Source organism: Elgaria multicarinata, chromosome 2, assembly GCF_023053635.1.
Source record: "Elgaria multicarinata webbii isolate HBS135686 ecotype San Diego chromosome 2, rElgMul1.1.pri, whole genome shotgun sequence".
NCBI lineage: Eukaryota > Metazoa > Chordata > Lepidosauria > Squamata > Anguidae > Elgaria > Elgaria multicarinata.
The window spans coordinates 165895420-165914729 of NC_086172.1; the positions used below are offsets into that span (position 1 = coordinate 165895420).

At 40.1% G+C, this 19310-nt stretch overlaps 1 protein-coding gene across 2 annotated transcripts in view; it reads left to right on the top strand.

Moving 5' to 3' along the window:
* The first annotated feature begins 1266 nt into the window (after positions 1-1266).
* TRAF3 (TNF receptor associated factor 3) overlaps positions 1267-19310 on the top strand; it is a 50507-nt gene continuing 32463 nt past the window's right edge. Inside the window, exons 1-4 of one of the 2 annotated variants that reach the window (XM_063118076.1) lie at positions 1267-1670; positions 8242-8500; positions 12855-12906; positions 16883-16987. In XM_063118076.1, the coding sequence (XP_062974146.1) occupies positions 8259-8500; positions 12855-12906; positions 16883-16987 (399 nt within the window). In that variant the 5' untranslated portion in view covers positions 1267-1670; positions 8242-8258. Of the gene's footprint in view, positions 1671-7918; positions 8501-12854; positions 12907-16882; positions 16988-19310 lie in introns of those variants that run through there. The other variant, XM_063118075.1, reaches the window with a different exon arrangement.

Here is a 19310-nt window from a genome sequence, read left to right on the forward strand (position 1 = left end):
ATTTCATTCTGTTGTTTTCAGCCCAGCACTCCAGCCTATCAAGATCACTTTGAAGTTTGTTTCTGTCTTCCAGGGTATTAGCTATCCCACCCAATTTTGTGTCATCTGCAAATTTGATCAGCGTTCCCTGCACCTCCTCGTCCAAATCATTAATAAAAATGTTGAAGAGCACTGGGCCCAGGACTGAGCCCTGCGGCACCCCACTCGTTGCCTCTCCCCAGTTTGAGAAGGTTCCATTGATAAGTACTCTTTGAGTCCGATTCTGTAGCCAACTGTGGATCCACCTAATAGTTGTTCCATCTAGCCCACTTTTAGCTAGTTTGTTAATCAGAATGTCATGTGGTACTTTGTCAAAAGCTTTGCTGAAGTCAAGATATAGTTCTCCTCTTCCTCGCACAGGCTGAGAGTCTGTGACTGGCCCAAAGTCACCCAGTAAGCTTCCATGACCAAGTGAGGACTAGAACTCGGATCTTCTGACTCCCAGTCCAACCCTCTAGCCACTATACCACACTGGCTCTTCCAGATACAGGAGCAGCAGTCCAACACATTTTGGGGGTGACGGCTCCAGTTTGAAGTAGGCTTCAGTAAGTGAACAGGGACCCATTCGCTTCCCTGAAGAGGGATGCAAGGTCTCTTTCCATGATGCCCTCCTAGCAGAACCCTACCTACGCATATGCTCCCCCTTTATTTCTTCTTGGCATCAATTAGATTGTAAGCTTGAGGGGAGGGATGGTCACACTTCGTAGCTCTGTAGACTTTTTGAGCTTAAAGGGTTGGGTATAAATATTATTTAAAACTAATAAATAAGGGAGCAATCCTATGGCCCCTAGACAGAGTCGCGGGGGTGGGGGGCATAGGATAGTTCCAATTCCTGGATCCGAGGTCAGAAACAGTGTTCACACCCAGGAGCCTAAGCTCCCCACCGCCTCCCTCTCACAGCCAACGTGGACAGAACCATGCTGGTTGCCTCCCCGAGCTTGCAAAAGCAACCTCAGAGGGGTGGGAAAGGGGTCGTGCTGGTGGGTGGGATCTGGGGAGGCCAGTTTACATCATATCCCCAGCCTTCTTCCCTCATGCTCCACGGAACCCCAGCTATGCTCTCTAGCCAAACTGCAGAGCAGGAGGAGCGTGGAGGTGAAGATGGCTTCCACCATCCCACCCACCCCGCTCGGCATTGGATGGCCATAAGCCTTTTAGTTCGGAGGCTTACAGCTATAAGCCTCTGGAGGGTTATGGCCATCCTAATAGGATTATGCCCCAAAACACTGCAAAATCAAATTAGACGAAGACAGTGATAGGGAAGTTTTAAAATTTAAAACACCTCTGCTTGATTTCTTGCAGGTGAAGCAATATGAAAAATAACTCTTTAAGTGATCAGTGATAAGAAATGGATATGCTTGCAAGTTTTATTGGTTAGGGGTTTAGGGGGCATCATTCCTGGAGTCTTACTGTGTATTCTTCAGAGTGTATCATGTCAAGTTTTTTTAAAAGTTTTTTTTACACCCTGAATTTTGGATATGAACTTAAATCGATTTTCTTCTGCCTGCAGGTTAAAGGAGTCCATTTTTGACGGCATCAACTGGGAACTGCTTCACTGTTCATTTTTCTGTTGCCTTATCTTTTCTGTTCAAACATAGATGTCCATTCCCCTTTCCTCTTCCATTACACAGGTAAGCTGTTGTATTGTGGGTAAGGAAACAATAATATTGATATTTAGCAGATATGTCATTCATGTCTTTAACCCTTGTGTTGCTGTCTGTCTTTTAATAAATAACAGATACTTCCATCCCAATGCAGGTAGCAGCCTCCACCCCATTCTGATGGGGCGTGTGGTGTGGACAATGAGTTAACCCACTTTCCCCAATGCTGCAATCCTTGCACTGTGTAGTACTCTAGCAAAGTGTAGAGATGGCAATGTGTTGGAAGAGTGGATCATGTTGGAAGTGCCATGTCAGGCGTGTTGAAAAAATACAAAATGGAAATAGAGTATAACTCATTTTTGGATTCCCAGTGTTTTCCAACTCTAGTCTATGGATAGATTTCTTTACAGTTTGTGATGTCTTGCAGCACTTAAGAAAAGGCTTCCTGGGTCAGACCAAAGGTCAGTCCGGAGGTCCATCAGTTGCCTCTGAGAAGGCCACAAGCAGGTCATGAACACAATTGCCGTCTCCTACTATTGTTCCCCAGCAACTAGCATACAGTGCCTTGCTGATTCTGAATCTGGAGACTCCATCTGTCAGTGATGGCTAATAGCCAACAAGAGCACAACATGATTCCATATGACCTTCCTGGAGCTCTTTCTATGAATCTTACCTGATGATGTCTGGGGGGCGCTTGCACAAATGCTTGAAAAACTTCATCCATCGGATCCAAACGTTAGATTAGCAATGGTTCATTATTGAAAGCTGCTGGGCATGTCTACATGGGGCCATATCCTTGGGATCATCCCGGGATCATCCCTGTGCATCCACATGACGCACAGGGCATCCCGGGAGCAGGGAGGGACAATCCCTCCCTTGCCCTGGGATATCGCCCTACCATTTAATTCTGATTTTTCCTGCGATCCCAGGATGATCCTGAGACTGCGGGATGTGTGGGCGACTATCCCGGTTTGTCCTGGTTCCTTGCGAGTAACCACGAGGAACTGGGAACTGAGCATGGAGCTCTTCAGGAGCTCTGTGCCCATCGGGGATACAGTGGGGAAAGCTGGAGTAATTTTTTTTTTTTAAAAAAATTACCTTTTCAAAGGAGCACTTGAGCACTCATCTTGAGTAAAAAAGATCCAAAATGGTGGGCGCAATGTCCTCCATCCTCCCGGGACGTCGTGCGCCGTGTTTAGACTGAAGGGGAGGATCTTGCAATCATCATATCGCGAGATATCCCCCTCGTCTAGCCATGCCCGCTGTTTCAAGGGGTGCAAATAATATGGGTTTGACATTAATTTGTGCAAAAAAAAATATGTTACCATAACATGCTAGTAATGGCTAATTTTAGTTCAAATAATGAGCTGTAGAAATGTAGCTATTTCCTCAGTGACTAGAATGATTTGGTGGAGGTGTGTCAGCATTGTCTTCCTTTTAATTAAGAGTATTCTTAAAAGATTTGTAGAATTGGTTGCCTATTTTCCATAGAAAATTATAGCATTTTGGTTAATGCCAAGGGTACAACTTCTTCCCTTCACTAGAAAGTCTCCCATCAATGTGATGCTGATGCCCTTATGTAGAGACTACAAAGAAGGCGAAGCTGTAGGTTGTGTGTGAGTGTGTTTTTCTTGTCTTTTTTTGCATTCTCACCACAATCCAGAAACTAGCATGACACCCAGACATAGTTTCTCTCCTCCCAGGCATCCCTTATTACTTTTCTGCTTCCTGACAGTCTTTAGGCTGCCAGCCCTGCTTCCCGGTAAGATATGTCTTACCAGTGTATTTTCTGGCAGCTCTCTGGAAATTGATAGCCAATATATGTCATTTCATAAAATGGAACCCTCAGGAGCTGTATGTTGAGTTGATATGAAACATGATTTGCTACTTGGCAATCTGGCCTACTAGCTTATGTAAAGCCCTTGTAGATGGCCACTTCTGAATTTGGTTTGCTACCTTTGTGAATAGACACTCTTAAAAAAACACGAAACCCACTTCCAAATAGCCGTGTTTTACCACTTTCTCTGTTGCATCTAGTATTTCTATTCCACAGAACGAAATACTGCCATTTGGAAGGGTGAGGTTTGATTGATCTATACTGCAGTTTTGTTTCCTCTTTTAAATCCGGCATGTCTATTAAATCTTGAATGCCTGTCCTCAGTCGGTCTCTGCTTTCTAAGTCTCCTTAAATTGTAAACCTCTTCTTCATCATCTTCTCACGTAACCTTCTCTTTCCCAATTTATGCTGTGTTCAGGAGTGGAGAAACTTGTTAAGCCCACGCTTATTTCTCTTGGTGATCTCATCTGCTCAGGTGAGTCCTCAACAGTCTCCTGTGATGAGTCTCTAAATCAACCGGTGACCTTCCCACCACTTCTCAGGGCCAAACTCAATGCGACAAATAGTTCTTTGTCTCTTTCTCCTCAGTGTTTTTGATTTAAGTGAAAGGCAAACTTGAAAAAGACTGCAGTTGGGAGTGAGAATTGGGAGGGGCTGCTTAACCCTTTCTCCTGCTGTTCATCTGCTAAAAATAAATAAATCTCTAACCATGCAAAGGGGAAAAGATGTCAGTATTGGCTTTTCTAAGGATGATGGATTCACAGAATGGACTTTTGTCATCATAAGATGACAGTATCAACCAAAAACAAAGTTTTAGTTCAAAGTTTTAGGAATTGCGAGGAGCTGGGACAAATCGCAGCACCCGGCCACATGTTCCACGGTCTTGGGCTCAGCCCGAGACCACAGAAAAAGCGGGGTCTAAAGGGGAGGGCGATATCCCGGGTCAAGGGAGGGATCATCCCTCCCAGATCCTGGGATCCCCTGTGCGTCATGTGGACGCACAGGGACGATCCCGGGGATCACCCCAGGATTTTGTCCAGTCTAGCTATGGCCCGAGAGGCAGCAGATTGAGAAGGAAAATAAGCAGCCATAATGGGGAGGCATCAGAGGCAACCAAGAGATCAGAGACAAAACATGGAACAATGAAATGCAGGAACATATCATTGGATTAATCACCAGTAAACTCAATATTTGTTTTAATTGGCAACATCACAGTTGTGAAGACTTTACAGCAGTCCTTGTTGACCCAATTCCATGTTTTACCTGAGCAATGTAGGCATGTTTTATACAAATTTTATGGAAGTTTCCTTTTACCCGTTCTGCACTTTTTGAAATGATGATTTACCAAGGCTGGTAGTAAAGAAACTTTGAAGAGGCAAGACTAGAAAGGATCGATGGATAGTACTATGGAAAAGTACTATATGAAATTGTAATCCCATGAATATATGCTTCCATATTCTTTTTCCAGTTTTCTTGGGCATTTTTGCTTTAATGAGATTTTGGCTCTCCTGAAAATACTGTAGCGCTTGCTTTTTGTATGGAGATAGGAAAATTCTTTTTGCTGATAGCTTGCTATTTGTGACTGATTGGGCCAGCTTGGTTTTAGTACAACCATCTTTTTCCCCACAAAATGGAATAGCAATAAATGGTTTTGTTTTGTTCCTTTGGATTTAGCCATTTGGAATATAAATTGTATATTGCCTGTTACGTTGAGGACAATATTTGACTTTTTAAATCTGGTTCATCTCACTGGGCATACATCGGGAGTTAGAATGCAAAATCGTGGCATTGTAAAACTAGTATTGCAGAATAGGAAACCTTTTGAGATAAATTGTGACAAAGTTGTATATGTGGCTAATCTCAGGTGCTTTTTTGCCTTTAACCAATGCTTAGTTTTCACCCATTTCCTTCAGAAGTGTCCATACTTCAAATGGCATATATGTTTGAATTCTTCATGAGATAAAAAGCCAGGTTTATATTTGATACTAACATCTAGCAGCAATCCAGTTTCACTTGCTGTAATTCTTCAGCGTTTCACTCTTGATTTAAGTGCATTAGGTAAAAGAATTAATCCTTAAGGTTAATCAAAGAGAGGCACCTGATAGGAAGTGTGTGAAGCTAGTATATGGATGGTGCGGCGGGATGGGAAGTTCTGAGTGTGTTTTGATGAATTCTTACAATACCAGAAATGAGGCTGGAAATACGTTCATTGAACAGGCAGTGACAAATAAGAATGAGAAAGCAGGGAGACTTGAGTAGAATACAGCAGGATGGAAGAAGAATGTGATGGAGGAAGTCTGTTCCTCTGAAGAAGAGATTGCCATATGTGCATTTGTGAATCATATGTCAACGAAATTTATTTATTCATAATATTTCTATTCCACTTTTCCATTTAAAGGATTAAATCCAATGTCATACAACCAGGCCTCCCCTTGCTCTTCTCCCCCTGCAGCCCCCTGCGTGATCCCTATATCTGTTCTGGAGGATCATTCAACCCTCTGGAGCAGATTTGGGGAGCACCGTGAGGGCTGCAAGAGGGAGGCGAAATCTGTTCCACCAGCTGTTTCTTTTCCACTGGTGGATGTCCAGTATTGGATAGAACCCAAAGTTTTCAAGGCAGCTCATAAAATATTTTTAAAATCATTAACAATAAAAAATAAATTATGCAATAATAATAATGATGATGATGATGATAAAAAGAAACTGCAGTGATTCATTCAGCTGCAGAATCTTTGGGAAGCTCTTAAATGTGCTAAACCAACTGAGTAAAACCTCTTGACCATGAAATGCCTAGGAAAAACGAAGTAGTCTTGACCAGATTTGGTATTAGGCAGATAGAAAAGGGAAGGGGGTTCCATATTCATTTTTTTATCTGTTGCTGTGTGGGTTTTTTTAATAAATATTTGCTACTGTTTATTATTCAGCATCAAGAGTAGACTAAATTCTCTCTAGATTAGAATGCACAAATAACATGGTCCCTGTTAGTATGGGTGCTTAGTCCATGATTCAGGTTGTTAATCTAGCACTGGGTTCAATCCAGGTGAGATGCATGTGTTAGTGATATGTCACATATGTCGTATAGATGGAGCGGTGAAGATACACAAGATAAAGGTTGACTTTTCAACCCATCATTCTATAGTTAGCAGTTGCCTGGCCAAATATTGTCTAATGGTCAAGTCCTGAAAATAAAGTCGTAAGAGATGGTTATGCTAATTAGGAAAACAAACCCACAGGTTAGTTAAATATTTATAATTTAATTCATTCCAGCTACAATTGTGAGAAATTATTATTTATAGCTACCAGTATTATGCAAATCTATGTCTGTTGAAGAGATCAAGCAGCATTTGGCTTTTATTTGGAGGGATAGGCAAAATAATTACAAATTTTGTTTGAAACTAAATATGTAGCATTTGAAAGAAGGCAGTAATTTAATTTTGAATGTGGTTATGGCTGTAGTGCAAAGTAAGCCGTTTGTGAGACTTAGGGAAGGGCTGTGAGAACACGGGACTCCCTCTTACTATGATGGCGAAATGATACTATTGGAAAAGTTGGGTGCCGCTTATATGAAAGCATTTTTTTATTTTTTATTTTGGCTTTGTGGTATATTTGACCGTGGTTAAACATTGTCAAACAATGCGCAGTTGATTGATTGGCTTTCCATCCTTATGCGAAACCCTAGAAGTGGTGAAAAGAGGTTGTATGAGTCACTCTAAACTTAGTGGCAAGGGTAGTTCATAAGCATTTCAAGAAAGGGAACAGACATGAATCAATAAGTTTGTACTGGTAGACAGAAACAGTGGAGAATATGCATGGCTGCTGTCCTCTTTTGAGCTTGCAATGTGATTTGGTGTGCACCCGGGAACGCTTACTAGGCTGGAGTCAGAGGTAAGGCATATTGGTGACAGCCAGAGCTGTTGAGAAGGATGAGATGGCAGCAAATTTAATTTATGCCCTCTAGCTGTCACTTGTAAGAAGATCTTGTTGTGTTGCCTCTTAGGAACTGGTCAACCTTGATCTAAGATCAAGGCATTCTGAGTTGACTGAAGTGCAGAAATGGGACAGAAAGGAAGGCCAGTGATGGAGTTATTGCACAAATATAAACAAGAGGTAACCAGGTCACACTTTTTGCAGTAGTACGTTGACAGCTACTATATTTCAGTCCCTTCACACCATTGATTTGTTCTTGAACAGAACATGCAAGACTGGTGACAGTGAAAAGAGTAGGTTGCAGTTAATATTGCTCCTTCCTGTCATTAATAATGATCCTAGCTCTGAGGATCCCTGAAGATGAACAAGCTAAAAATAATATTGGTAGTTATTGTGATCTTTATAGCTATAAGTTTTGGTCAGAGTATTTATATTTCAGCAGGTCTTACACCCTTCAGACTAGGGGGCCTGTGTAAACCCTACTTGAAGATCAGTGGATGACTTCTCACTATGTCACTAGCAGCTGAACCCTTGAGCAACCTCAATTGAAAAATATTGTGTTTGAGGAGATAAGACATTGCTTGAAGTTACAGTCCTTGAATTGCGAACCTGCGTGTGTGAACTTGCTTGTAGAAAGAAGAGGGGATGAGTGCTTTTGCACACTTCTAAGTACTCAATATTAACAACACATAACAATACTCAACACTTGTGATATTGTGGAACTTTAAGCAGATGTTTGTGTGTAAACTCATTTTCATATGAACTGCACATATACAAGACTGCCTCATTTCACTCTTCATGCATTTAATCATTTCTTGTGCATATATTTTTTTATAGTATTTATCAATTGCAACATGGACGCAAGCAAGAAAACAGATCCCCCTGTGTCAGTGGAAACAGTACAACAAAAGGCAAATCCTGATCGCAGTCCTGTACCATCTATTTATATACCGGAACAAGGGGGATACAAAGAAAAATTTGTAAATGCAGTGGAGGACAAATACAAATGTGAAAAGTGTCATCTTATACTGTGCAATCCAAGACAGACAGAATGTGGGCACCGGTATTGTGAAACCTGCATGAGTGGTTTGCTAAGGTGAGTGTGTCTTGGTATTATGTTGTGCTAGCAAGGTTAAAAAAATTCTGAAGTCATGGAGTTTACCTTCCAAATCTGAATTCTTTCCTGTTCAAGATCTGCAATAAACAGTTGTACGTGTTATTAAATATATGGGGGGGGGGGGAAGACGAGATTCAGAGTAAACACAAGGCGTAGTTTTATAACTGGGACTTCAAAAATTGTTTCACTGGGTCACTTTTTTTTAATCTTGCAAAAGCTGCGTTTGGGCTCCCCTCTGAGCTCACACTAGGTTTGGGATGCACTCAAGAAAGCAGCAAGACGTTTTGATGCTTTCCAAGTACCTTTGAAGCTCACTGAGACAGTAATTATGAGACTCAGCCCCCACTGGATTGGGAGAAAGTTAGGGTTGTGACTATTATTATTATTATTATTATTATTATTATTTATTTATTTATTTATTTAGCGCCATCAGTGTACATGGTGCTGTACAGAGTAAAACAATAAAATAGCAAAACCCTGCCGCGTAGGCTTACATTCTAATAAAATCATAATAAAACAATAGGAAGGGGAAGAGAATGCACCAAACAGGCACAGGGTAGAGTAAAACTAACAGTATAAAAGTCAGAACAAAATCAAGTTTTAAAAGCTTTAAGAAAAAGAAAAGTTTTTAGCTGAGCTTTAAAAGCTGCGGTTGAACTTGTAGTTCTCAAATGTTCTGGAAGAGCGTTCCAGGCGTAAGGGGCAGCAGAAGAAAATGGACGAAGCCGAGCAAGGGAAGTAGAGATCCTTGGGCAGGTGAGAAACATGGCATTAGAGGAGTGAAGAGCACGAGCTGGGCAATAGTGTGAGATGAGAGAGGAAAGATAGAAAAAAGACTACATATTTTAACTGTCTATTCGTGTTTGAGAACAGGATATTGAGAGAAAGGAGTTATGTTAACTGCCAATAATTAACATATGAAACCTTCGTTTTTTCCAAAGTAAAAAAGAAAGAAAGAATAGCTAAGAAATGCCAGAAAGGTAGTTTAACTTGCAAGTACATCCCTGGTAAGATGATGCGGGTGATTCTTGTTGTAAATGTTCGGCAGTTCTGAAATAACGTAGAGAAAAGACTAAGCAGTTGACATTTTCATACTTATTAGGTAGATATGAAACAGGTGCAAAAAGAAAAAGGGGAAATGAAAAACAACCCAGCTCAGGGCTTTTATAGTGGGTCTGAGCTTTTGGTTTGCATTATTGCTTGAGGCATTTGTTAATTGTAGGCTACTGCTGCTAAGCTCCTTGCACAGTATCAAGACTTCCTGTCCTTCCTGATTTATCAGTCTAAATATGCAGATATAGAAAAACACACCTTTACTGATTCCTACTGAAGAAAATGTGTGTGGTGGTGTTTTCCCCCCCAAGGGCTGGGGAGTCTAGTAATTTCTTTTTGAATATATATTGATTTTAAAAATAGAACACTGTTATCTAGTGTAGTTAATGGCTAATCAGAGAAAGGGATTTTTTTTAAAAAAATAGTCTTGACAAATGTGATTAAATTCACTAGGAGGAATGATATTTGTGCTATCTGGTTACCCTTTGCTGCTGTAAAATGCACAGACATTGTACATTGAGTGTTAGTCTATTTGTGTGTCTCTGTGTTTTACTATGAAAGTGTACTTTCTGTCACGATATATAAAATGTAAATCTAAATATTATATAAAACCTGGGAGGAAAGCAAATGGTTTTTGTGGGGTTTTATTTTTGAAAATCCTCTCACTTAGTTGATTTGCATACAGTAGCCCTTTTCTAAATAATACTTTTAAAAGTATTATTTTCAGTTATTGTGTAATTGGGGCAGAATCCACCAGGGTGTAACTGCTAACATAAATTTTGTTGTACTAGCATAAACTCCCATAAAGCTATTGGCATTGCACTAAGGTAGTTTACGCTCATGTAACATAATTTACGTTAGTGGATGCGCCCCCTTGGATGCTGTCCTTGGACTTCATTTCTCCTCTGCCCCCCATTCCCACACACTATTTGAAATGGATGAAATATGTGCCATGGTGATGGTGCTTTCAGAATTGTGGATGGACTTCAGTCGGTGCAAGCAATCCGCTTCTCAGGTCCCATGTACTTACTAGCATATAACAACTATGCTGTGGAACTTTTCACACTCTCTCTCGGTCATCTGAGGATACAGATGCAAGAACCACTGAAGATAGTTCAGTGAGGATAACTGCTCAGTATGCAGGAGTGGTTTAAAAAAGCAAACAGGATGCTTGAATGCACTCAATAAGAGCTAGAAGACAATTACACAGTATTGGGTGTTTGTTCGAATGCAGAATACAGTTTCCAGCATTCTTGTCTAGAATGGACACAAAATTGGAGCTTAAAGAAACTAAGAGAGTCAGTGCAGGTGTTTGGAAGTGTGACACTTTTAGCACGACCGCATTTAAAAGATGAGGATTAAATTTGCCAAAATAGCCATTGGGTAACTGATATTATTTATTTATTTATTACATTTTTATACCGCCCAATAGCCAAAGCTCTCTGGGCGGTTCACAAAAATTAAAACCATAATAAAACAACCAACAGGTTAAAAATACAAATGCAAAATACAGTATAAAAAGCACAACCAGGATAAAACCATGCAGCAAAAATTGATATAAGATTAAAATACAGAGTTAGAACAGTAAAATTTAAATTTAAGTTAAAATTAAGTGTTAAAATATTGAGAGAATAAAAATGCAAGCAATTGTACGCAACAGCAGTTCCAGCTTTTTGCACAACTGGAGTACAGTGAAACTCCGCTCCTCCATTGATCAGCAGGCAATTTGGCCTCCAACTTGGGCTCACATACAATCTGTGCACCAGTGCTTTGGGAAGAGTAGAGATGCTGGACTTCTATAAGAGGTGCAGACAGGTGCCCTGATGAAGGTTGTGTCCAAGTGTGTTGCAGTGCCCTGGCCTATGCATATGGAATTAGCTACCTAGGGAGTTTGTGGGCTCTCCCACACTAGAGGCCTTCAAGAGGCAGCTGGACAACCATCTGTCAGGGATGCTTTAGGGTGGATTGCTGGACATTGGCAGAGGAAAGTGACCACTGACTCGATGGCCTTATAGGCCCCTTCCAACTCTACTATTCTATGATTCTATGAAAGTGGAGAGGAGCGCCCGCTAGTACCTGATGGCTCATGGTGGACAGAGGGATCCATTGTGTATCAACCTTCTATATCAGCCTTGATGCTGTAGGCAAAGGAAGTCTTCGCTCAGTGGTATATTCCTTTAAGCCAGAGGCAGGCAACATGTGGCCCTCCAGATGTTGGACTACAACTCCCATCAGCCCCAGCCACCATAGCCAGTACTGAGGGCTGATGGGTATCACAGTCCAACATCTGGAGGGCCACATGTTGTCCAACCCTACACTAAGCTAATTTTTGTGTTTCATCCAAAACAGGCAAGTAATTGCTTGGTTTGGCCTGAATGAAGTGTTACAAGGGTGTTATGCTGTTTTTGCATGGGCCTTGTTCCAGTGTTGCAGCTACATTTTTATAATGTAAGCAGTGTTTACAATTTTATTTCCTGGCTTTTAAAGGCACACTTGAACAATAAGCTTATCATAGCCTGTTAACAGCATTTTCAGCTTTCAGTTCTTTATGGCATAAACGTCCACCAGTAGCAATAATAGGTCGATTTATGTTAATAATAATAATAAATTTATTTCTTACCCGCCTCTCCATTTTGATCGAGGCGGAGAACAACAATAAGCAATAAAATACATAAATCTGAATTAAAAACGTCCTAAAATATTCTAAAAACATCTTAAACATCTTACCGAAGAACAATAGTGCAAGAAGTTGTATTAAACTGCATTCATATCATCAAAAGAAAAAATGAACAGCAACATTCATTGTGATTTTATCTAGCCTGTTCTGTAAACCACAGAATTATATTAAAAATCCTGCAGTCAAGATATGTTTCAATATAGTTTTGCCATATGGTATTTACTGCTGATTCAGATTTAACATGCTGTGTATACAGTTGGTTGACTTACAATGCAAACCTGCACTTCTACTAGGAAGACTCCCATGGACTTCAGTAAGACTTACAGGTAGATTTCAGCCTTAATTCTTTTAAGGAGGTTAAGATGTTTTCATAACAATGCAATGCAATATAGTTAGGTAAGGCTCATGTTGTTGGCAAAGAGTGTGCAGATATTGTGTGCAAACATGCAAGAGGGAAGTAGTAATGCAATTCTGCTTAAAAATGGATTCTGAGACTCATAATGTACATTTTGATTTATTATCAACACTTGCCAACATATATGAAATGTTACATCTATGCAAACAGTTTTTGATGTAAGATCAGGTGTTTTTTTTCCCTTCTAGTGCCACAACTCCAAAATGTACAGCATGTCAAGAAACAATAGTGAAAGAGAAGGTATCGTTCCCCCCAAATTACTTATTGTGTGACTTAAACTATAACAACAGTAATTCCTACCGGGTTGTGTGGCTTCGCAAATCTATTTTATTATATATCCATATATTATACTATACGAAAGTGGCTTTTTAAATAATTGTCTATTTCAGACTTTGAACTTTTCAGGCTTCTTCCTAGCCCTTCCATAAAATCTCAATAAATGAGTTCCTCATCCATTTGATGACATATAGACATTTCATGTGGTTTTTGTGTTGTAATCTAGTACTTGTTGCATTATTTATCTGTACAATAATTTACAGTATAAACTTTGTGTAAAATTTACACAAATGGTCCAAAGGAAGGTTGGTTGAAAAGCCGTTCTTTAAAACAAATAATAAATGGAACAGCCCCCCACCCCACCCCAATCAGATGTGTCCCCAGAAGACTTCTTTGATTTTTTTCAATCCTGCTTAGATAGAAGTATAAATGTAAGCTAATCAAAATATCTTGGCTTGTATCTCTCTGCAATTTTTTTTTGTTAATGTCCACATTCAAAATACTAAAGGTACACTTCTTTTTATCCTTGCACATTAGGCTTTGGTATACTTTACCTCAATTTTATGTCTACTGTTTGTTCTTTTTATGTCTGGTAAGAGGAATCTCACCATTAAGAAGCCTCTAAGTTAATTATCATTGATATTAGTCTTGTTAGAAACAGTTGTTCTGCTAGTGAGATATAGTAGGATTTCCTTAAGAGTGGCTGGGGGAGTGAGTGAAACCTGTTTGTTGAAGAGCTTGGCTGGCAGTGCTCAAATACAGAGGTGAACAAATAGAAATGCACAGGATTATAAGGACTATACTGCAAGGATCCTAAGGGCTCATCTACACCAAGCAGGATATTCCACTGTGAAAGTAGTATGAAAGCAGTATATGGTACGTGTCATGGGCCCCAACAGTTGTCAGTGCACTTCAATACCACTATAAAGCAGTAGTGTGGCTCCTGCATTTTATATACCGCTTTCATACCACTTTCATAGTGGAATGTCTGCTTGGTGTAGATGAGCCCCAAGAGAAGGACTTCCCTCAAGTACATGCTTGTGTTAGGGCCACAAAACTCAATAAAGAGTTAAGGCCAACAATCCATGAGGCACAAAGCCAGCCTACATTATACAGACTTGGAAAATTAGCACATGCTTGAATTCTGCTTGCAAAGCACAAACTGACCTGGGAAAGGACAATTCATACCCCATTACCCTCCACAATCTAAATAATGAATAGAAACTTGCCCTCTCAGCCTTGAAGAGTCTGCTTCACATTTTGAGAACTCATGTTTTGTATATGCACATGATCAGGAAGAAGACCCGGAAAGTACAGATTTTTCTACCAGTAATGAACCTGAGAATATAAGAGCCCTACCAGATCAAACTGAAGGAGCATCTTGTTTCCATCATTGGTCAACCAGATAATTCCAAGAAGTGCATAATTTCTTGGAAGTGCATAGTGTCACTCAGCATATAGTTGAACTATTGGATTCGCTACTAGAAGGTGTAGTGATGGCCACCAATGTGTGGATGGCTTTAAAAGGAGACTAGATAGACTCATGGAAGAAAAGGCTATCAGTGACTACTGGTAATGATTCGGGATGAGGGAGAAATGATTTCTGTTCACATTTTAAGGTGAATTGACCTAATTTTGCACTTTTGAACCACTGTATGAACTGCAGCTTAGTTTTCCTTCAAAATCCGCACTTTTCTGAATTTTGCATTGATGTTCTCCAATAAAAAATGCATACAAAAATGCATGTATTAAGAGAAAATGCTTATGAGTTTACATGTAAACTGTAAAATTGAAAAGAAATGTGGAACTGAGAAAAATGGAAATTAACAGATTTGTCCATCTCTAGTCATGATGGCTATATATTACCTCCCTTATGGGAGTCAGTATTCCTTTGTATACCAGTTGCTGGGGAAACACGAGTGGGAGAGTGCTGTACACTCATGTCCTGCTTGTGGGCTTCCCACAGGCATCTCTGTGTGAACAGAATACAGGACCAGATAGGCCTTTGGCCTCATTCAGCATGGCTCTTCCTATGTTCCTATGAAACCCACAGAGGAATAACCGGAGGTTCTTTCAAGCTGCCATGGCTAATAGTTGCTGGTAGATGCATTCCCTACAAATTTGACTAATTCCGCATCTTGTGCAGTCTTTCCCATTGTAGGGAGCAGTATATACATTAAAATGTAGGTATTGTGAAAGTAAACGGACGTGTGGCACAAGTTTCTTTCCTGGATTAGGAATAAGAAAAGGGAGAAAAACTTGGTAATGCTTGACTACTCCAAAGCCTGTTGGCTGGAGGTTTTTTTAACTATTGTTTCATTTAAAAAAAACATTTCCTCACTTCATAATTCATTGATCTCTTCCCTCTTCATTTTCTCTTTGTTCCTAAGCTGGTCTTGTTGCATTCTTGGCTACAGAATCTTGTTCATTACATGTTGTCACTATCTTACTGCATTTCTCTCTTGCTTGATCTCTCATGGCAGATTTTTATTACCCTGTGTGAATTTTATTGCATCATAAAACCTATTTCATATCCCATGGGACATCTTCACAGGTCTGTCACTGTGTAGATGTTCTAAAATAAGGTCTTAAGTTTCAGTCCAAGTGGTCCATTAAAAGAGGACACATGTTTACTGTGCTGAGGTTAGATCCCACCTCTACTGCATATTTTGTAAACTGCTCTGAAATTTTGAATGGGGAGCGGTATATAAATATTGTAAATAAATAAATAAAAATTTGGTGGCTATGGACAAGTTACTTTTCTTTGGCTTCCATTTTCCAGTAAAGATGAACTATCTAAAAGACTGTAAAGCACTTTTAAAAGTGCAAAATACTCAATAAATGTGTGGTGATGGGAAAATTAGTGTTACTGTTGCTAGTAGCCCATGCTCAGCTGGTACATGCACCAAAAGAAACTTGTGGGTTTCATTCTGGTCAGAAGTGGTATGTGCTGCTTCACCGGACTAGGGTCTTCTTGGTTCCATGGGTCTAGAGAACTGTTGGAACCATTCAAAATCCATTTACTAGTATATGTAGTCTATGAACTTCTAGCTAAGCCATTCTTGATGGAAGAAAGGGGAGCAGAGAGTAAGATCAGACATGGACCATTCTTGACCACACTCCGATTTCTTCCCAGTGGACCACAAACATGACTCTCTCAATGTATGGTAAGGGAGAGGAGTGTGTACTGCCATTTTCTGTGAAATTGTGACTCTACGTTGCTGATAATATTGACAAATGTTATAGGCACAGAGCTTATTTCAAAGGTTGAAGATTTCATTGGATCACAAGCCACCTTTCTTCTATTTGTAAGGTTTCTTTATGGCTGGGCTTTTTTAAGGGCAAATCTGTACCAGCAGAATGTCTTCATGGCAACATGCAAAGGATCTCAGTACCAAGCTTTTGCTTTTGAAATGGGATGTCAGATCGTTGTCTGCCTTTGATTGGCTGGGAGACAAGCTAATAAATTATGGCTCCATGTTGCATTGCAAAACCAAGAGCATACCTTCTTGCGCATTAGCTAAAAGCAAATAATTTGAGCAAAGAACACTTGAAAATGCAGACAACCTTCAGACTTGTATACATAGCACAGAAGAACATGATACAAATACAAAATTCTCCTTCCTAAGCTATATCACACATCACAGCCATCCTGTTGCCCTGCTGTGCATGCAGAAATCAAGGGTTTTTTGTTGAACTGATTTATAGCCTGTCAGCCTGTGGTGACAATAGCAGCGACTGCACTCAAAACTGAAGTTAGCTAACACTCTTCTTGAGAGATTGTTCTGAAAACATTCCCCCTCATTTCATGTGCATCTGGTGGGTTTTTATATAGCTCTTCAAGAGTAGGCAGTTTTATGAGCCACTAGCAATTATGAATCAAGCAGGGCTGCACTTGGACCACTACTATAACTAACTGTTCAATGTTTCTTAATTCCAGATATTCAAGGATAATTGCTGTCGGAGGGAGCTTCTTGCCCTTCAGATATTCTGCAGAAATGAAAACAAAGGCTGCAGAGAACAATTAACCTTGGGACAGTTGCTTGTAAGTAGCAGGGTATCTTGCAATAATCCCTCCCAACACCACGCACTTTACTGAATGGGGTGTTCAGCATTGCGTTGGGCTAACTCTGAGGTCTCCCACATGGTGCCCCGGAGGGCAGTGGGCCCACAGATACCTCTCTTGGCACCCATCAGGCTCCCTGCTCCGTCTGATTTTTATTTTATTTCTTAAGATTTTCAAAAATTCCTTTTGTTTGTTTTTAACCAGGAAGCTGGCACGCTATAAAGCAAATTCATAGAATCATAGAATCATAGAATAGCAGAGTTGGAAGGGGCCTACAAGGCCATCGAGTCCAACCCCCTGCTCAATGCAGGAATCCACCCTAAAGCATCCCTGACAGATGGTTGCTGCCCTTTAGCCACCATCCTTATTTGGGTTAAAGAGAGTTGCTTTGAGTTTTGGAGCTCAGAGCCCACCTCTGCCTTGTATTATGTTCTTGGACATGTCGTTTAGCCTCACCAGTTTGCCTTCTGGGAAATGAATGTTTTGTGACCGGAGATGCCTAAAGGGCATCCATCTTAAGAATAGGCAACACCCCCAGTGGCAGCCATTTTGTGAGAGAACCAACAACATCCTCTCAAAATTCCAAATGTGTCCATTGACCCCCAAAATGTTGGGGACTTTGACACTTTAAATATTATTAATCTAAAAGGATATTTGCTGGTGCTTGGTGCTTGGTCTGAAAATATTGGTGTTTGGTCTGAAAATATAGATCACACTCAGTTTAATCTTCTGATCTCTTCTCCCGACCTCTCTTTCCACTGCTTTTTCTCACCTGGTGTAGTCCTCTTTAAATCAGGTCACACAGCCCAATTGTTTTTTTGTTTTGTTTTTGGTCTGGGGATGCTTGAGGAATTTGGTCATTGATAATTCTGATACGAATTGATCTGAGCTGTTCTGCAACTCCTGAGCTAATCTGCAGATCAGAATTGGATTTCATACTTCCCCAAGTGTTGCAGTGCAGTTCTTGGCTCTAAGAAAAGAGGGGGGGGGGGGGAAGGATCAAAACGCATTTAGAAATGCGTATTTTGAGATAAAATACACTTTGAGATGCATATTGCAAAAGACAAAACAATAAAACAAATCACAGATTAATGCAGAAGTGGAATGGTATGTAATAGACTGATCATCCCATCCCTAGTTATGACCCACTTGCTTAAAACCAACACACCAGAAGAAAGTGCAACTTGGGGGTGGGGTGGGATAGTGTAAGCCGACTTCTAATGCAATTTGGGTACAAATATTGGTTACCCTAAGATACCTGACAGATGGTGCATGTTCATATGTGTGAAAGGAACTGTTAGAAATGGTGGGAAGAGGAGGAGAGATATTTGGAACTGTGCAGTTATTATATACCGGACCAGGTTTAAGGTTCTTGTACTTGTGTACAAAGCCCTAAACAACTTGGGACCAGGATACCAGAGAGAGCGCCTTCTCCCCTATCAACCTGCCCAGTCACTGAGGTCATCCGAGGGCATGCTCCTGGTGGTTCAACATAGACCCGTTCTCCGATTGGAGTCCACCAGGGGAAGAGCCTTCAGTGTGGTGGCCCCCCTCCTATGGAATTCACTGCCTCTGGAGGTCAGACAGGCGCCAACTTTGTATTCCTTTCGGTGCCTCCTGAAAATGTCATTATTCCAGGAAGTCTTTCCTTAATGACCAGCCATGGTTCACTGTACATTTTGCTTCTTTTGCTTCTTTTAAAATCTATTTTAAAGTGTTTTATTCTGTTTTTATTTTAGCTTGTACACCGCTTTGAAATTTTCAATGGGGAGCGGTATATAAATATTGTAAATAAATAAATAAGTAAATATGCAATCTCTAAAAATGGTGGGGTATCAGTATTTATTTGCATTCTTTTTTCTTTCATGTTTTAATAAAGAAACTCTTAAGCAAGATTGGAAAAAAACCTTTACTCTTCTAAGAGTCAGTATCAAAGTTTTAGGAGTTTGTATCAAACCTTAGCACCAGTTTTGCAAAATAAGAAAAGAAAAGAGAATGTCCCAGTTCAGACAACATGTTAGTTTATTTATTTATTAAAACATTTGTATCCTGACCTATTATCACTGGGATCTCAGGACAGCATACAGATAAAATTGGAACAATATAAACATAAATAATTTACACAGCTAAAAATGTATTAAATCGTTAACACATTAGAACCGGTAGGAAATTTTTCAAAACAGTAAAACAATTAAAATCAATTAAAACTACCGTATTTCTTCAATTCTAAGACACACTTTCTCCCTCATATAAACATCTTTAAAAACGGGGTGCGTCTTAGAATCGCAGGCGTGTCTTAGGG